Below are 19,927 nucleotides of genomic sequence, written 5' to 3'. Positions count from 1 at the left end.
GAGCTCTTCACACAGACATGACAAGATCCATAAAATTCGTTACATGAAAAAGGACGAAACTACATATATAAAGATCTCATATATTTTTAAAATATATAGATGTTTACACACAAAGCTAAACTGTTTATATAGTTATCTCTGGGCGAGAAAGGTAAGTGGCAGTTATTTTAAAAACTTTCATTTTTGGTTTCACACAATTTATTAATGTACCCACCAAAAAAAAAAAAAAAAAAGTACATCAAACCTGGGCAAGAGGGACTTCCCTGGTGGTCCAGTGGCTAAGACTCCACACTCCCAATGCAGGGGGACTGGGTTTGATCCCTGCTCAGAGAACTAGATCCCACATGCCGCAACTAAGAGTTTGCGTGCCACAACTAAAGATCCCACATGCAGCAACTACAAGATCCCACATGTCACAACTAAAGATCCCACATGCCGCAGCTAAAAAAGATCCCACATACCACAAAGAAGGTCTTGAACATGGGATTATTTAAAAAAAAAAAAAAAAAAAATCCGGGCAACAATATTGCATTGTCAGTAAGGAGGGAACTCTCTGATTTAGGTAAGGTAGCAGTAGCACAGCAGAAATAATAAAAATTAATTTACGCTTCTGATGTTCAAGAAGCAATATTAAGACTAATAAAAGGTAACTAAAAATAGGCATGAGAATGAAGATAGGCCTATATAAGTGTTATTTCTTAAACTGTAATTATATGTTTCAGTAATTGTCAGACAAGCTGGTAAGTGTATACTTATAATAAACTTATTTCATTGAAGAGAGCTACGCTTGACCCTTGAACATGGGGATTAGGGATGCAGACCACCTGCGCAGTCGAAAACCTATGTATAATTTTACAGTTGATACTCTGTACCCAAGGTTCTGCATCCATGAATTCAATCAAACTGCAGATCATGTGGTACTGTAGTACCTATTTAATGGAAAAAAATCTGTGTTTAAGAGGACCCACACAGTTCAAACCTGTGTTGTTCAAGGGTCAACTATACTCTTAAAGTATTTGTAGTAGCAGATAACTTGCAATGAAAGGCTACTGAAATTTTTGAGAACTCTAATGGTAAAGCAGAAGACAGCCTGTGGAAAAGCCAAAACAATTCTTGAGAAAGAAGAATGGAACTGGAGCAATCACGCTCCCTGACTTCAGACTATGCTATAAAGCTACAGTAATCAAAACAGCAGGGTACTGGCACAAAAACAGACACATAGATCAATGGAACCGAACAGAAAGCTCAGGAATAAATCCGCACACTTATGGTCAATTAATCTACAACAAAGAAGGCAAGAGTACACAATGGAGATGACAGTCTCTTCAATAAGCTGCACTGGGAAAACTAGACAGCTACATGTAAAAGAATTAAATCAGAACATTCTCTAACACCACATACAAAAATAAACTCAAAATGGTACTATAAAAATCCTAGTGGAAAACATAGGCAAAACACTCTGACATGAATCTGAGCAATATTTTTTTGGATCTGTCTCCTAGAGTAACTGAAACAAAAGCAAAAATAAACAAATGGGACACAGTTAAACTTAAAAGCTTTTCCACAAAGGAAATCATAAACAAAATGAAAAGACAACCTACAGAATGGGAGAAAACATTTTCAAACGATGCAAGCAACAATGGATTAATTTCCAAAATATACAAACAGCTTATACAGCTCAATATCAAAAACAAACAACCAACCCAACAGAAAGATGGGCAGAACACCTAAGTAGACATTTCTCCAAAGAAAACGTACAGAGGGAAACAGGCACAAGAAAAGATGATCGACATCTCTAATTATTAGAGAAATGCAAATCAAAACAACAATGAGGTACTACCTCACACCAGTCAGAATGGTCATCAACAAAAAGTCTACAATTAATAAATGCTGGAAAGGGTGTAGAGAAAAGGGAACCTTACTACACTATTGGTGGGAATGTAAACTGGTGCAGCCACAATGGAAAACAGTATGGAGTTTCCTTAAAAAACTAAAAATAGAGTGGCCATATGATCCAACCATTCCACTCCTGAGCATATATCCAGAAAAGATGAAAACTCTAATTTGAAAATATCCATGCACACCGATGTTCATAGCAGCACTATTTACAACAGCCGAAACATGGAAGCAAACTAAATGTCCAATGATAGACAAACGGATAAAGATGTGGCATTTGCATGTACACACATACACGTACACACACACACACACACGCACCACAATGGAATATTAGTCATAAAAGAATGAAATAATTCCTATTGTATAACACAGGGAACTACATTCAATATCCTGTGATAAACCATAATGGAAAAGAATATGTGTATATATATGTATAACTGAATCAGTTTGCTGTACAGTAGATATTAACCCAACATTGTAAATCAACTATACTTCAATAGATTTTTTAAAAAATGAAATAATGCCATTCGCAGCAACATGGATGAACTTAGAGATTATCATACTAAGTGAACATACAAATGAACTTATCTACAAAATAGAAATAGAAAGAGACATAGGAAACAAACATACAGTTACCAAAGGGGTAAGGTGGAGGGGATAAACTAGGAGTTTGGGATTACAGATACACACTACTATATATAAAATAGATAATCAACTATATTCAAACTATTGACTATAGTTTCCTGTGTATAGCACAGAAAACTATATTCAATATCTTGTAATAATCTATAATGGAATAGAATGTGAAAAAAATATATAAATATATATGAAACCTAATCAGTTTGCTGTACACCTGAAACACTGTAAATCAACTATACTTAAATTAAAAAAGAAAACAAGGGCTTCCCTGGTGGCGCAGTGGTTGAGAGTCTGCCTGCCGAAGCAGGGGACACGGGTTCGTGCCCCAGTCCGGGAGGATCCCACATGCCGCGGAGCGGCTTGGCCTGTGAGCCATGGCCGCTGAGCCTGCGCTGCTTAACGGGAGAAGCCACGACAGTGAGAGGCCCGCGTACCGCAAAAAAAAAAAAAGAATAAAAGGGAAGCAAACAAAAAAAGAAGACAGCCTGGGCCAGATGTTTCTCCAACTAACCAACATTAAATAGTGCTTTCATTCTGTGCAAATAACAAAAGGATATACATTATCTCCATTTGCCTCCTGGCTTCTATCTAATTACCATTCTATATAGAATGGCATTACTAAAGTCACTCGAAAGTTATAAACTGGTGACATGAAAAGAAAAAAACAGATGAAAACTCAGCCAAGTCTTAAAGTGAACGTCAAAAAATTAAATTAAAAAATACAGATGGTAGAAATATTATATATATTGTAAACTAAATAAACAAAGTAATCTATTTTGTAGTCTTTGGGCAGAAACTATGGGAATGGTGTATGCAGCAGAAGACTGCTATTTGTCTCTCCATATGCATTCTCCCCTTCTTACTTTATTAACTACAATCTCTCACTCTTAGCCAAGCCCAGGACTGCCCAGCTAACGACTACATTTACAAGCCTCACTTGTAGTTAGGTATGGCCATATGACTAAATTATGGCTAATGAGACGTGAGCAGAAATGAGCATATTAATGATATCCTCAAAGAGAATGGGTACGGCCTCTAGTCTTGCTTTTCCTGTTCCTGTGGGCTGGAAAGTAGTAATGTAGGAAGCTGAAGCACCAATATTACATGAGACAAAAACTACATATTAACATGAAAGAGCGCCAAGATGCAAGAAACCTGGGTCCCCAGCATTGTGAAACCTGCCTTGAATATACCTGCTCTGTTATATCAGGGAAATAAAGAAAATTACAGCCTCCTCATTCAACTGAATAATATTTAAAAAGATGGTATTGTTAATCTATGAAGTGTCATAGCATCCCTTACAGACTACCTGCTGAACCTGTGCTTGTATCAGAAAAGGGCTTACCACCTGAACACAGACCAACCACAAACAGCTGCCATTTAACAAAATATTAGCATGTTCATACTCACGCACACTCAGACTGTTCTTGCATATGAGTATGGTCTCCTGTATGACATGAAGGTAACTAATAATGAACACAACTTTGTAATAAGGGCTATTTTAAAACCTTGATACTTACTGATACATTAGCACTATCACTGCTTGCAATCTCAGCTGCCTTTTCAATAATCTGTTTAAAAAAATTAAGAAAATTAAAATTTGGCTCTTGTATTCATAAAATTTTAAGTGTAAATTACTACACTTGTACATACACTATAAGGAGCTACATATGATCTGGCATTTCTATGGTTTATAACGTAAGCATGAATTTTAAATGCAAAATGGTATTATGCAGTGATTCCCAGTCTTCAAACTCTTGACAACCAGGAAGCAATGGTATTACTATAAAGGACTGTTAACTCCCAGGGTACACTAGGATTGTCTATAGATAAAATAAGCAGTGGCTTGTATATGTGAACAAAATTTTAATATAGGTAAATATTTTCTGGTTAAGAAAATGCAAAGTTATGTAAGAGTTACAAAACAAAGAATAAGTTTTTGTCATTTGTCATGTTTTCTTCTGAATTAACATATCAAAAGTAGAAGTAATGTCAAGGGAGAACCTAAAAATATTTTTTAAATTCATTAAGTTCAAAAGAGGCTCTGATTCTTGAAAAGATGGGGAACCCACTAGTCTATTGGGAAGACTCAGCAGGTAAAAAAATCTGAAGATCCATGTCCAGTTACTGAGTTGACTAATTCTCCACAAATAATTTAATTGAATCCTTATGTGTAAAATGTACTGGTAATAGCCATCCTATTTCATAAGGTTGTTATGTGATAAAATGAGATTATATTTAATAAAATTAAGCAATAACCATAAAAGTTGATTTGAAAAGCAAAATGTATACAAGTACAGCAAAAAACGTTAAATAAAAATACAAGGAACTTTCACTTTTTATATCTGCATTATATTTTTAATGATCATATATAAAATTGTACAATTAAAAGAAAACCAATAAATATAAATATATTATACATATTTAAAGACTAAAATCTCCATCCCAAGTAGATCTTCAAAGACAGGCTCTCCAAGGGATCAGAAAGGCAAAAGGAAAGTTTAGTGGCCAGTTGTAGACGACTCTGTTGACAACAATGCTGAAACAGAACATTTTAAAGAAACTGGACTTATCTTGAAATATTAAATCAAAAATACTTAAATTTGCCCAAGATGTTATATTTGTAAAAACACTTCAAAAAGCACCTCATTTGATCCAAAAGAAACTATAAATGACTGCTAAACACATACCATAATTGAACACAAAAAAAGTCAGAGCTTGGACTTTTAACTGTATCACAAGTAGCTATAGTTTATGGATAAATTCCTATTCTAAGGAATAAAGCCATAGCAGAAATGTAATGGATGCATCAAAATGTACCTTATTCTACTCTGTGTAACACTAACGTATATGGCTCTTGACATGTGAGATTTCTACTATTGTAATAATCACAAATTTTAATTTTGTTGTATATTACTGATCGGAAGAACATTTTTTAAAAAATGAAATGAAAAATTACTTCTAACGTGGATAAAATTCAACTAAATTGAAAGTAAAGAAACATTTGAGTTACATTAATTTAATTTACATACTATATTTAAAATCTACTCTGTATAGGTCTGATAGTGCTGAATGTTAAATACAATTAAGTGTATAGGTAGATTAGTTGAAATTTTAGTATAATACCAATTTTTAAAGGCAGCTTGGTCTCACATGGATTAAGTAAATCAAATAAAATTCCTGTTTATTATGTGAGAATTTGCTCAAAGATCTCCTCACGAAAATCAGCATCAATCATACCTGAATCAAAGAGGCCAAACCTGAAGGTACAACATATGACAGCTCAGCTCTCTTAACATATAAATGATCACAGCCCAGTTTTCAACCCCACCAGACACTCTCCATATCCCCAAAACATGCAGCTTGTAGACTAAGGAAATGTGTTGAGAAATAGAAGCCCTTGCTATAGATTCTACAAAAATAACAGCACCTTAGGAAGTCTTACCATATTTTCAACATAAATAATCTGTTCTTTGAATACCAACTCTAACACAGTAGTGATTGTCTTTAATCTGAACCAACATGCTGGGCACGTTTCACATGTTTATTAGAGTTACATATGAATGCATTTATAGCCCCTGTAATTGAAAAGGACCTCAGAGAACAATTATGATTTCCTCATTTTATAAATGAGGAATCTGAACTCCAGAGGGGCCATGTCTCACCTGGTCAGTGATAAAGCCAGTACTAAATACAGTTGGCTTCCTGCTCAGTGGTCTTTCCCCTGAACCAAGATGTAAATGTATTTGATGTCTTGAAAGAGAAAGACATATATCGCTTAAATGATAAACATATAGAGTCGAGAACTAATAATCCAATTATTTCATACACAGTGGACCTTTAAATAATCAGCTTACCTTATCAAAGGGAGGATAGTAATAAGGTTGTTTTTTATTCTCTGGGAATCTGATGTGCAAAGCTGTTGCATTTTCAGTATATGGATTTGTTTGAACAGTTCCCATTGGATTCAACATTTCTTCAAGTTCATCTAAAACATGCAAATAATTTTGATTCTTAGGAAATGTTTTTGAAACTAAAACAAAAGTTTAATGGATTTCAATCCATTACTTTAGAAGTGTGTCACCTAAGGAAGTTTGGCAGACAGTATCAGTAAGCCTCTAATTTTCTTAATGCTTGGCACAAAATTTGAATATGAGTTTATATACATCTTTAAAATGAAAAAGTTAACAGAAATTAATAGCTATCTCACCTCTTTCTTCAAATGTGTTCAAGTATTCTCAATCTACAAAAAAAAAAAATTGGAACTGCTCTCGTCCCCTCAAAATTAGGTGGTCCATAGGAATTTTTATTATTTCATCACTATATATCAATTTCTTAATCACATATGTTCTGATTTCCATGGTCATCACAGTACCCAAACTGATATTTTGAGAGTCACTAATAACATTCCTTTTGACAAACCTAATGTTGGTAATGTTCCTCTATGATCTCATAACTGCTGATGTAGTTAAACACCTTCTCTGGTAGTTTCTCAAACATTCCATCCAAGTGGTACTTCTTTAACCTCACCAACTGTGACATTCTTCAAGGCACTCCTTCCTCTTCTCTACCACCCTAAATATGTTCCATTCACAGACTGGGCATGTGAATCAGAATTTCAATGTTATCTTAAACCCTAGAGCTCATATAACTTTCTCATTTCACAGAGAAGTGAACTGTTGAAGAGACATTAAACTCTGAGAAAACAAGAGTTAGCAGTACAACTAAAGTCTCCCCTCTGCAAACTAATTTCTCTTTTCTTATAACTGATTTTTTGCACAGTTGTCCTTTTGTACTTCCTAAGGAAATAAAAGATAAAAGTACATTCTGTCCAGGCCTAATGTCCAGGTAGTATGCACACTGAGAATTATCTCCCAAAGCTAGAAAATCTTTACAAAGTTCTGGGTGGTCCAAAAGGTTTGTTCAGTTTTTTCCGTAAGATGGCTCTAATAGCACTTAGTTGTCTTTAACTTCATTCGAAACAATTTTGTTAGACTGTATGTGACAGCTGTCATATCAGCGTGCATTTAAAAAAAGACATCAAAATTGGTGAATTTTTGTGTAGACATTTTAATACTGAAGATGGAAGAAAAAAAGCAACATTTTCAGCATATTATGCTTTATTATTTCAAGAAAGGTAAAAACGCAACTGAAACACAAAAAGATTTGTGCAGTGTATGGAGAAGGTGCTATTGACTGTTCGAATGTGTCAAAAGGGGTTTGCGAACTTTCGTGTCGGAGATTTCTCGCTGGACAATGCTCTGCGGTCGGGTGGAACAGTTGAAGTTGATAGCTATCATATTGAGACATCAATTGAGAACAATCAGCGTTATACCACACGAGAGAGAGACGACATACTCAAAATATCCAAATCAAGTGCTGAAAATCATTTGCACCAGCTTGGTTATGTGAATTGCTCTGAAGTTTGGGTTGCACGTAAGTTAAGCAAAAAAAACCTTCTTAACCATATTTCCGCATGCAATTCTCTACTGAAACGTAATGAAAGCATTCCGTTTTTAAAACAAATTGTGACGGGAAATGAAAAGTGGATGCTGTACAACAATGTGGAATGGGAAAAATCGTGGGGCAAGCGAAATGAACCATCAACAACCACACCAAAGGCCAGTCTTCATCCAAAGAAGGTGATGTTGTGCATATGGTGGGACTGGAAGGGAGTCATCCATTATGAGCTCCTTCCGGAAAACAAAACAATTAATTCCAACAAGTACTGCTCTCAATTAGACCAAGTGAAAGCGGCACTCGACAAAAAGCGTCTGGAATTAGTCAACAGACTGATCTAAAACGCATAATCTTCCATTAGGATAATACAAGACTGCATGTTTCTTTGATGACCAGGCAAAAACTGTTATAGCTTGGCTGGAAAGTTCTGATTCATCCAGCTGTATTCGCCAAATATTGCACTTTTGGATTTCCATTGATTTTGGTCTTTACAAAATTCTCTTAATGGAAAAAATTTCAATTCCCCAGAAGACTGTAAAAGGCACCTGGAACAGTTCTTTTCTCAAAAAGATAAAAAGTTTGGGGAAGATGGAATTATGAAGTTGCCTGGAAAATGGCAGAAGGTGGTGGAACAAAAAGGTGAGTATGTTGTTCAATAAAGTGCTTGGTGAAAATGAAAAATGTATCTTTTATTTTTACTTAAAAAACCGAAGGCACTTTTTTGACCCATCCAATATTTACAAGTTTCAGCTCCTTAATCAACCCTTTGCTTATCTTGTTTAATACTCTCACAACTCACGGATTCCATTTTGACCTGGACTGAAGGAATTCTCATAATTTATACACTTCTGAAGCTGATTTCTCAGCAAATTAATATCCTATATTTGTGCTATCTAGTAGCATTATATTTATTAGTCCTATCAAATGCAACCTATCTAAAGTCAAGTGTACCAATTTAGTATTATCTGCCCCAAACATACGGAGAACAGAACACTGCACAGAATATGCTATTTTATTTAAGAATAGGGAGAAAAGTAGAAATTTATATTTGTATTTTCTTCTATATACATGAAGAATTCTGGAAATACAAAAGCAACCAATAAATGTGGTTATAAACCTTCTAATGATGACCTAGGTACTCTAGAAATTAGAGTATTTGTAGTTCCTGTGTTTCTGGCTTGCTCGTACTAGGATAAATGTGAATTCTAGAACCAAACATGCAGAACAAACATCTCTAACATTTTGTTAGAGATAAATTCAGGTCCATGATATGCCAAGTTAATTGCAAAAAATTGTCAATTTTTCTAAAAATATCAGTTAAGTTGCTTACTGATTTTGGAGAACATGTGTGAGTCTAAATTAAGATTTTCAAAAAAGTTTACTGCTGAAATGAATAATTTTTACTCTAACGTGAAACTACAGTTCCTCTTAAGAAGAGCACACTGCTCTCCTATATTTGGGGAATAATGTGATTAGTGAAAATTATTGGAGGTATATGCAGGAAAGGTAGGAATAAAAGAATATACACAAATAAAATGCTAGGATATGAGCAGTTTATAAATATGTTCATGGATAACTGATTATCCAAAAGCAATTTCTCAGGTAGCAGCTACTAAAATAGAACATTTTTAAAAGTCTGTCACCCACAAAATAATTTTTAAATGCAAGTAAGGGCACAATTTTACTATATATATTAACCAACTATGAAGACCAAAAAAAAAACCCCTCACTATTATAATGCAAAGATAACACTGAAAATTTCCCACATTTGGGAAAGCAGTGGGAACAATGGAAGGAGTCAGGCAATCTTTTGCACAAATCCTAGGTTTGAAGAACCAATTATGTAAGACTGACTTATGGCTGAACTTCACTTTTCTCATCTATAAAATGGGACAAAGCCATCTACCTCACAGGGATACTCTGAGTAGCATTTGAGAAATATAGGCTTATGAAAGGTGTTCCTCTTAGCTCAAATTTCAAGATAACGCCAACTAAAGAGGAAGTGTCTTTACTATCCTTCCCATGTTAGTTAATGTTCCTTCTAGTGCAGAAGCAGAAATTCAGTACAACTAGGAACCACAGAGATTGTTATAAAGAAGACATTGTTCCTTAGAAGAATGTCTCAAAAACCTGTAACAATAAAACATTTAAAGTGAGAAAACAGTTATCAAAATAAATATATTCAGATACAAATCACTTTTAAGTATATTAAAATAATCTTGGGAAATCTGTTTTAGAATAAACAATAAAAATATGGTTTCTTAACTGGACTGAAAAAAGAGTGAGTCATAAAAAAATGTTAACTAGTCCACATGCCAAAAATTATTCTTTAACACTAAGGATTAGGATGTAAATCTTACCAGGAAATGAAGACCAGCTGTGCAATATTATATCTCCAGATCTCAACTGTCCTTTAAAGTCAAAAACCATCGTATTTACCCAGGCTACAGGATAATCCTGTTGAAAAGATACCATTGCGTAAATATACTAAGAATAAACTTTAAGGTGTGAACACGCACATACCCTTTGCTTCAATAATGTTAGTTCTAGAAGTTTCTAGCTTTCTAGATGATTTCCTCCAAAACCATCCAATATAAAAACAAGATGTACATGGAAAGATGTTCAACATCTTTATAATGGTTAAAAAAAATCCTAAAAGCCAATTAATGTCCCAGAATAAAATACAGTATCCAAAAAGTAGAATATTTATTGTGCAGCCATTGCAAATGGTGAGGAATTTTTAATGATTCAAGAAAATATGTGCGATGTTAGATTATATGTTTTAAGATCTTTCAGTCTATATAAATCTTAATTTAGCAGAAGGCAATGTCTCTAGGTATTGTAGAATTTATTTATATTTCTAAAAAGGAGGCACCAAGCTAATAGGACTTTTACGTAGACACTCAGACTAATTAATCCGGTCACAGTCTATGAAAAAACTATAAATACTTGAACACTCTGAGTAAAATTCTCTATCAGTGGAGGAAAAAAACTAAGGAAATAACTCTTATGTGACTTTTTAGACAATAAAATTCATTTTTTAAAAAACTATATGATAATAACCAGAGGAAAGGCTTATATTCTCATGTTAAGAATAAAAGGATACAAATTCATGTAGATAAATATAGTCACCAGACTTTTTAAAATGCATAAAATTCATGTCTCCATCCTCCAAAAAGAAACGTTCCATAAAGAAGAAAATTAAAAAGACTTGAATAAAAATATGAAATGGAAGATGAGAACATAAGAACACGTTCACCATCCTTTATCCACAATTTCAAAGTCCAAGAAACTCTGACAACTAAAGGTTTGTTCATAACTCATTTAACAGTAAAACATGACCAGAAATAACATGAAGCTAAATGACAGCCTTCATTTGTCTCATTTAGTGTGAATATTCATATATTTCACTGCTAGAAACTGATGTGTTTGATTACAGAGTTGTGTCCCAGACCCTACAAGGTGTGTTGAGTGATCTATGATCTTTCTAAAATGCATAAAATTTTGAATTCTCAAACATATCTGGCACCTGAAACTTCAGTTAAAGGACTGTGGACCTGTAATATTTTAAATCTCTTCATTCTTTTTAAACTATTTTCTAAAAAGGATTACATTTATAATAGAACACTTACAGTATGACATATACTAAAATAAAGTTGCCAAAAGAAAAATGACAAGGACATAAAATGGAGACTTACTGTCTTTTTTAGAAATCAGTTCTTAGGGACAAAAGTTGTATGACATAATTTCATTTATATTACTCTATTATTTCAAAGTTTTAAATTATTCCATTATGTTATTATTAGTCCATTATAAAAAATTTTCAGAAGTTAGTATATAATTACCACTTTTCCAGATTTCCTGATGGTCTGATATTTAGAGGGATTAATAGCTTTAGTTGATTTCTTCGTTTTCACTTTATCCAAAACTGCATAAACAGCGAAACATAATCGAGCCATTCGTGGCAGGTCACAAGTATTGATATCAAATTCCAGTGGTTCATTCCAAATATGATCGTTTTTCCCTGATATCTCTGAGCTTACGATGGTTTTACACAGGAGTTCGGTACCATGAAAAAGGCCAGCCCTGACATGAACCTGTAATGATGGAGACAAATACAGAATCATGAATACTGCACCACTAAAACACCTTTATTTGGGAGAATGAAGAAATGCATACTGGCAGAAGCAGACAAACTCTAGGAAAGCATATTCGTCCACAGAACCATTAGACTATAATTCATCAGCATATAATTCACCACACTGTTAGTATAACCTATTTTTCACTTACTAAGCAGACCAGCTAAAAAATGCAAAAGGTCTCAATGGTATAAATGGGTCTAAAGAAACCAAGACCATAAATATAAAAACTACTATCGGGCTTCCCTGGTGGCACAGTGGTGGAGAGTCCGCCTGCCGATGCAGGGGACACGGGTTTGTGCCCCGGTCCGGGAAGATCCCACATGCCGCGGAGCGGCTGGGCCCGTAAGCCATGGCCGCTGAGCCTGCGTGTCCGGAGCCTGTGCTCCGCAATGGGAGAGGCCACAACAGTGAGAGGTCCGCGTACCGCAAAAAAAATAAAAATAAAAGTGTATGTACCATGTGAAAATAGAGAATGGAACTGAATAGATATCTGGGCTGGAAGCAAAGGCTTGAGAACCATAAGCAAAGGTAGGACAGTTTTTTCAATTTTCTTACAAAGAAGGTATTAGTTATTGTTTTCCAAGATCTGAAGAATATGAGCAGGAGGTAAACCACTAAGAGGTACTGAGGTAGGGTCCACATGCCTGAAGCAAACAATCCATCTGACCTCTGAGGACCTTGCCATCAAGATCTCCACAGTACTTTCTCTCACTCCCTTCAGCCACACAATCCACGATCTCACCCTGAATTTGACTTTACCACACCCTAGCACCTCCAAATCAATAATTCCTACATCTTACTCTCTAACTATCTCACCTTCCAACTCACTCCAACACTCCCAAAGGAACACTTCCCTGCCCTCACTAAGGCCTCCATTTCAATAATCAACACCTCCCCATTTCTCCATTAGCTTTGTTTGCCTTCACCCTCACCGAAACCCTCTGCCAGTGCCTGTCTCTCCTTTGCCATACTCATCTGAGGCTCATGTCCTGGATAAACCTGATTACCTGCCTCTCCTCCATGCCAAATATTACTGGGCAGACCAGCACTATGACCGACCAAAGCCAAATGTAAAATTATTCTTTCATCACTACAAGAACTATTTCTTACCTTTCCTTCACTGCTGAGAACTTCCACAGAGTTACTCTCCTCTGAAAGCCCTATTTAAGCTACTTGTTTTGTCTGGTTGTCTATTACTTGAAGATGACATGTTCTGAAGGATATGTCCTATCTGTCAATCTACTCTATTTAGAAGTTATGAAACATTAGGGCAATAAAATACTAAACAACTATTATTTATAAGGAAAACAAGTAATGAGGAACACCAAATTATGTACCGACTATAAAAATCAGAATCCAATACTTACCAACTACAGACAGATCATTGTTACTAAATTCTGAAGTCATGTGGGTGGGGCAGATTGAGGATAGGGTGTATGTTACATGAAGTAGAAGGCTTAAAGTGTATTTTCTTCCTGAAAAATGCAGGTTAATTCATAAACACCTGACACTCCACAGATCTCCATGTAAAGGTGTATGGCTGATGGGATGGGGTTGTCATCTATTCATATGTAAAACCCACGTAGGAAATTCATGTCTATAAGACTACTTTAATTCCACTCTAGGCTTTGATCGTATATATATATATATATATATATATATATATATATATATATATATATATATATATATATATATATATATATATCCGAGCTTAAATGGCCACAACAAAGTCTCTGCTGCCCAATCTTTATCCAAACCCATTTTTGAGTAAAAATACATATATGGGACTTCCAGAAAGTCATGCAATATATTTATTTCTTTGGAAAGTCCAAATATTACCATTCAACTAAATACTCAGATGGTTGAGTATAGCACTTAGACTGAATTACACAGAATGACTTTGGTATCACACAGAATGATTTTTTCTGAATTGCACTGTCAATATTATATTTTAAGTCTACCCAGTGAAAGACTGGGTAAGAGACGGATATGTGAAACATTATTTTACCTACTATAATGATGTTGGCAGGGATTTTGGTGCGCACTTTATCACCCACTATGTCTCCTTCATAAGGAACTGCTAAACATCTCTCCATTTCCAACATAAGGATGAACTACAACCATATGAATAACTAGATTATTTTTATCTCAAGAGATTCTAAATATTATAACTGATCATGTTTCCTTTGCTTTGGCTACTATCTATATTGCCAGCAGAGAGTGAAATCGGTAGTCCACATCAAGCAGTTATACAGGATCCTATTATATAACTACCTGCTGCAAATCTTGCTCTTGGCTTTTTCAACTAATAAATATCCTCGATTATTTTTTAAAAAGTCACACTTTGTATATTTTTTTGTGTATATATGAGAGACTGGGTGTGCGTGGGGGGGTGGGGGACACGCAAGCGAGTTTACCTCAAACCATTTGTGAAATGAGATTGGATAAATCATAAATAAAACAAAACATACATAAAACTTTCGTATGATAGGATGGAAGATAGGCATTTCAGAATAAAAATGATATTCAATTCTTATTCTCAGTGACATTAAAGACTTATGAATTTATCACCTTTTGGATACAGAATATACAGTTTATTCAGAAAAATCACAAGTTTAAAAATAAATATTTTTCCATGTTTTTGTGATAAAAACAAGCTACTTAAATTGCTGAGCTTAAAAACATTTGCGTCTCTTGGTTTTTGACAGTTTTTGAGAAATAGAAACAAATGAGCCCACTACATTATAAGTACTCAATAAATGTTTATACTTAAAAACCAAAACAAAAAATGCTGGTTATAGTTCTATCAACCAAATTCTGGCAAAATTCAGATATATGGAACACAGTAAAATTATGGATCGGTTGGATACAAAGCTCAAAAAAGAACTCAAGTATAATGACCTAGGAAAGTCCTATACTAGCTGTAAACAGCAACAGCCAAGGGTGTGGTGTGGAAAAGAATAACAATAAAGAATGAATCTAACTTGGGTGGGGTAACAATAAACAAAAATGACCCTGCACATTCTGAAGAAAACTGTTGAAATATCATTCTCTAATAGTCAAAGTGTGATATATTTAAGACCAAGTCATCAGGACTATGTCTGATTGCGAAATCTCCTGGTAATTCACTAAAATGACTGAAGTTCATACATGGTTAAAAACAAACAAGAGAAAAAAAAACTATCTACATTTAAAATAAAGTGAAAAAATCTGTGTTTTCTGAGCTTAGAATTTCCTGTAGTAGAAGACATTAAAAAAAGGGTTTTGTTTTCAGAAAAAGCAGTAAGAAAAACCATTCTCTAAATTTATATCATGTGAAAGTTTGTCAAAATTGTCACATTTCCTGATGCTTTGTCTCAATCACCTTCAGGCTCTGAAAAGTTGAGAATTTTAAAGGACCATCATGTTTAATTACAGTCACATGTTTCATTGTCCAACTTCAGTAAGCTTCCAAAGACACTTTTTCACAAGTCCCAGAATACTTGGAGATGAGAGAAGGCAGGCTTTGTTATGTAAAGGACGTTCAACTGTGCCACAGCAAGGGTGTGCCAAGCCTGCAGAGACCGCATTCCTGAACTCACCAATTAAAAATGTTATGTTGGCCAAGATGTGAAACTTTTTCCCAACATCAACACCTAATTTCCTTCTTGTTCGACGATATGGCCAAAATCCACTACATTTACCCTTCTGATATTAGACACCCAAAAAAAGATCAGTAACGTGAATAGGCTGAAATTCCCAGGGTTTCATGAAGCATATTACAATAAAAAGGCAGGTTTGTTCTGGCTTAGTGGGAGGAGTCCTGTGCTACCTTTAACTAAGGATATAAAGATGTTAGAGACAGTTACATTAAAATGTATTCATTCATTGCACAAATATTTATTGAGTGTTCTAGGTACTGAAATAAGAAGATAAAAAGATTAAGATAGTTTTTTCTTTCCTAGGTTATATCTATTTTAACAGGTTAGGAGTGGTGAGAGCCATGTAACTAGGCTTATGAGGTGTTATGATTTTTAACTAGGAAGAGTCAAGTTATGAGTTTTGATACGGAGTATATCTGAGCTTGGAATTCTCTGGGTTTATCACGCTTAGGGTTCGTTGGGCTTCTTAAACGTGTTATATTTATGTCTTTTGCCAACTTTGGAAAGCTCCCAGTGATGATTTCTTTAGTTTAGTTTTTCTCAGCTTCATTCCTTCCCTTTTCCGTTTGAGATCCAGATTACACACGAGTTAGACCTTCTGATATTGTCATACAGGTATCTGAGACGCTTTGAAGTTTTTTCTCCTCCAACCATTTTTCTCTCCATTCAAACTAGAAAATTTTATTGATTAATCTTCAAGTTCACTACTCTTTCCTTTCACACTACTTCCATTATTGAGTCCATTGAGGGTTGGTTTGGGTTTTTTTTGCGGTACGCGGGTCTCTCACTGTTGTGGCCTCTCCTGTTGCGGAGCACAGGCGCCGGACGCGCAGGCTCAGCGGCCATGGCTCACGGGCCTAACCACTCCGCGGCATGTGGAGCCGGCATCTTCCTGGACCGGGGCACGAACCCGTGTCCCCTGCATCGGCAGGCAGACTCTCAACCACTGCGCCACCAGGGAAGCCCCATTGAGGGTTTTTTTCTTCCCCAGAGTTTTTTAATTAGCTGGCCCTCCTTATCCACAGGTTCTGCAACCACAGATTAAACCAACCACCGATCAAAAATATTTCGGAAAAAAACTTCCAGAAAGTGATAAAAAGAAAAACTTGAATTTGCTGCACTCCAGTAACTATTTATGTAGCATTTACATGGTATTGGGTATTATAAGTAACCTACAGATTATTTAAAGTACAGGATGTGGGGCTTCCCTGGTGGCTCAGTGGTTGGGAATCCACCTGCCAATGCAGGGCACATGGGTTCGAGCCCTGGCCTGGGAGGATCCCACATGCTACAGAGCAACTAAGCCTGTGGGCCACAACTATTGAGCCTGCGCTCTAGAGCCCATGAGCCACAACTACTGAGCCCGTGTGCCACAACTACTGAAGCCCGCACACCTAGAGCCCATGCTCCGCAACGAGAAGCCACCTCAATGAGAAGCACATGCACCGCAATGGAGAGTAGCCCCTGCTTGCCGCAACTAAAGAAAGCCCAAGTGCAGCAACAAAGACCCAATGCAGCCAAAAATAAAATGTTTATTAATTTTAAAAATAATAATAAAGTACAGGATGTGCATAGGTTGTATAAGAATACTATGTCATTTAATATAAGGAACTTACTTGAAATTCTGAGGCTTTTGGTGTCCTCTGGGGGTCCTGGAACCAAATCCCTGCAGATACTGATGGACAACTGTATATGCTGGCTGAGACTTTCTATTTTTCCATTCCTTTTCATTGTTTGTGTTTCGCCCTTAGTTGTTAGAGCATTTTTATAATAACTACTTTAACAGCTTTGTGAATAATTCCAACATCTATGTCATCTCAGCACTGATGGCTGTTGATTCTCATGGTCCCTACAACTTGAGATTTTCCTGGTTCTTTATATGCCAATTAATTTTGAAATATATCCTACACATTTTGACTATTATAAGACACTCGGTTTTGTTTATATTCTACAGAGAATGTTGATGTTTGTTTTAGGAGACAATGGTTAGGTTCAGGCTGCAAGTTCCAACAAACCTTCTGTGAGTTGTGGTTCCAATACCAGTTCAGTTTTCAAATCCTTTGCAGGGCTATCTGGATCTGTCCTGTATGTGCACCATACAGTGACTAGTCGGAGACTTGGGTGGTGGTTTAGGCCACAGTTCAGTTCTCAAAGTATACAGGCAGTTATGACTCTGATCCATATATGTACAGCTCAGGAATAAACCTAGAAGTTTCCTGAGCTCGTCCCACTCTGAAATCATCCAAGTATTTTTTGGTTGCCTGGGGCTCCCCTCTTCTTGTCACCTAGCCAGAAAACTGAGGCGTTATTCACCCACATTTCCTACAACTATGCCAAAAAGAGAAGGACAGAAAGGGAAAGGGGGGAGGTCAATCAGGACATGTCCCATTCTCTTAGGGCTACAACTCCTCTAGTCAAAGAGGAAGGCTCAACTCTGCATTTTAGGCCTGTCCCCAATGCTGTTGCTTCTGCCACTGCCGCTCTGCTACTGCTGCCACAGGACTTCTTGGGATACTAGGGCAAATAAGAACAGAGAAAAGAACAGAAAACAAAAAAGAGAGGGAAAAAATGGGGAGATCCCCACTCTCTCTGAGAGTTAGAAGAACCCATTCCAACTAGTGCTATAATTAGAGGGCTTTCTGAGTTCTACCTGCACTAATACCATCTTCTAGATTTTGAGCAAAACTGGTATAAGGCTTCTGCTGAATATTAAGATGCAGACCTGAAAAGGGAAATGCCACGAGGTGGGGAAAAGATCAACCAGGAAGCTGTATACTACAGAATTCTAAGCACTTTAACAGTGAAAGACATTCAAATGCCAGCCAGGCAGAGTAGTGAATCTTCACCGAACACCTAGGATTTCATTACAGACTCCAGAGAATCATGTGCCCAGTAAGATCTCTGGGACTGCCATTACAATGGATTTCACTACCGTGATTACGTTTTACTATATGACATAGGTTACTTTAAGGAAGGGAGGGATTTCCCTGGTGGTCCAGCGGGTAAGACTGTGCTTCCACTACAGGGAGCGCCAGTTTGATCCCTGGTCTGGGAACTAAGTTCCCACATGCTGAGCGCCATGGCCAAAACAAAATAAAACAAAGGAAGGGAGATTATCCTTCATGGGCCTGACCCACTGGTGAGCCCTTAAAAGGGATCAGGATCTTCTGGCAAGAGATTCAAAGCAAGGAAAGGATTTAATGCTTAAGAGAGCCACACAGCTAGGACCTGAAAGGTGCTTCTAGTAACTTAGAGCAATTCCTAGCCAAAAGCCATCAAGCAAAGAAAACCTCAGGCCTACAACTGCAAGGAACTGAATGTGGCCAGTAACTTGAATCATCCTGGAAGCAGATTCTTCCCTAGAGCTTCGGGAAGGAATGTAGCCCAACTAACACCTGGATTTCAACCCTGTAAGACCATAAGCAGAAAACCCAGCCACACCATGCTCAGACTTCTGAACAACAGAAATATGAGCTAATAAATAGGTGTTGTTTTAAGCTGCTAGGTTTGTGGTAATTTGTTACACAGCAACATAACACTAATTTGAGGGGTTATTATGAACTTAATGCCAAAAAATTTATCAACTTAAATTCTTCAAAAGACAAAAATTATCAAAGCTGACACAAAAGAAACAGAAAATATGACTATCTATATATCTATTAAAGAAATTAAATTTCTAATTTAAAACCTTCCCATAAAAAAAACTCCAGGCTCAGGTGGCTTGGAGTAAATCCTACCAAATATTTAAGGAAGAAATAATACCAATCCTACATAAACTTGTTCAGAAAATTGAGGAGGGGAAGGTTTCTCAACTCAATTTATAAGGTCAACATTTTCCTGATTCCAAAACCAGAGGAAGACATTACACAAAAAGAAAAGTGCAGACCAATATTCCCTGTGAGCACAGACATAAAAATTCATAACATAATATTAATAAATCAAATCCAGCAATATATAAAAGGGCTACTACATCTTCAATGTGTAGTACATATTTCAGAAATGCAAGGTTGGTCTTAACTTTTGAAAATCAATCAAATTAACTGACCAAAATATAAAAACTACACAATCACCTCAATAAATACAGAAAAAGCAGTGGACAAAGTGCAACTTTTTCTATCCCTTTCAGGATAAAATCTCTTGGCT

At 36.0% G+C, this 19,927-nt stretch overlaps 1 protein-coding gene across 8 annotated transcripts in view; it reads right to left on the bottom strand.

Moving 5' to 3' along the window:
* The window catches only part of PIK3CB (phosphatidylinositol-4,5-bisphosphate 3-kinase catalytic subunit beta), a 191,104-nt gene that overhangs the window by 55,200 nt on the left and 115,977 nt on the right, over positions 1 to 19,927 (bottom strand). For 7 of the 8 annotated variants that reach the window (XM_073803775.1, XM_019934250.3, XM_019934248.3 and 4 more), the window contains 4 exons: positions 11,844 to 12,095; positions 10,359 to 10,455; positions 6,396 to 6,526; positions 4,059 to 4,109 (listed from right to left, as the gene is read on the bottom strand). In XM_073803775.1, the coding sequence (XP_073659876.1) occupies positions 4,059 to 4,109; positions 6,396 to 6,526; positions 10,359 to 10,455; positions 11,844 to 12,095 (531 nt within the window). Of the gene's footprint in view, positions 1 to 4,058; positions 4,110 to 6,395; positions 6,527 to 10,358; positions 10,456 to 11,843; positions 12,096 to 17,400; positions 17,972 to 19,927 lie in introns of those variants that run through there. The other variant, XM_019934253.3, reaches the window with a different exon arrangement.

This window comes from Tursiops truncatus, chromosome 4, assembly GCF_011762595.2.
Source record: "Tursiops truncatus isolate mTurTru1 chromosome 4, mTurTru1.mat.Y, whole genome shotgun sequence".
NCBI lineage: Eukaryota > Metazoa > Chordata > Mammalia > Artiodactyla > Delphinidae > Tursiops > Tursiops truncatus.
The sequence above is the reverse complement of the archived record's forward strand: the minus strand, read 5'-3'. Positions and strand labels throughout refer to the sequence as shown.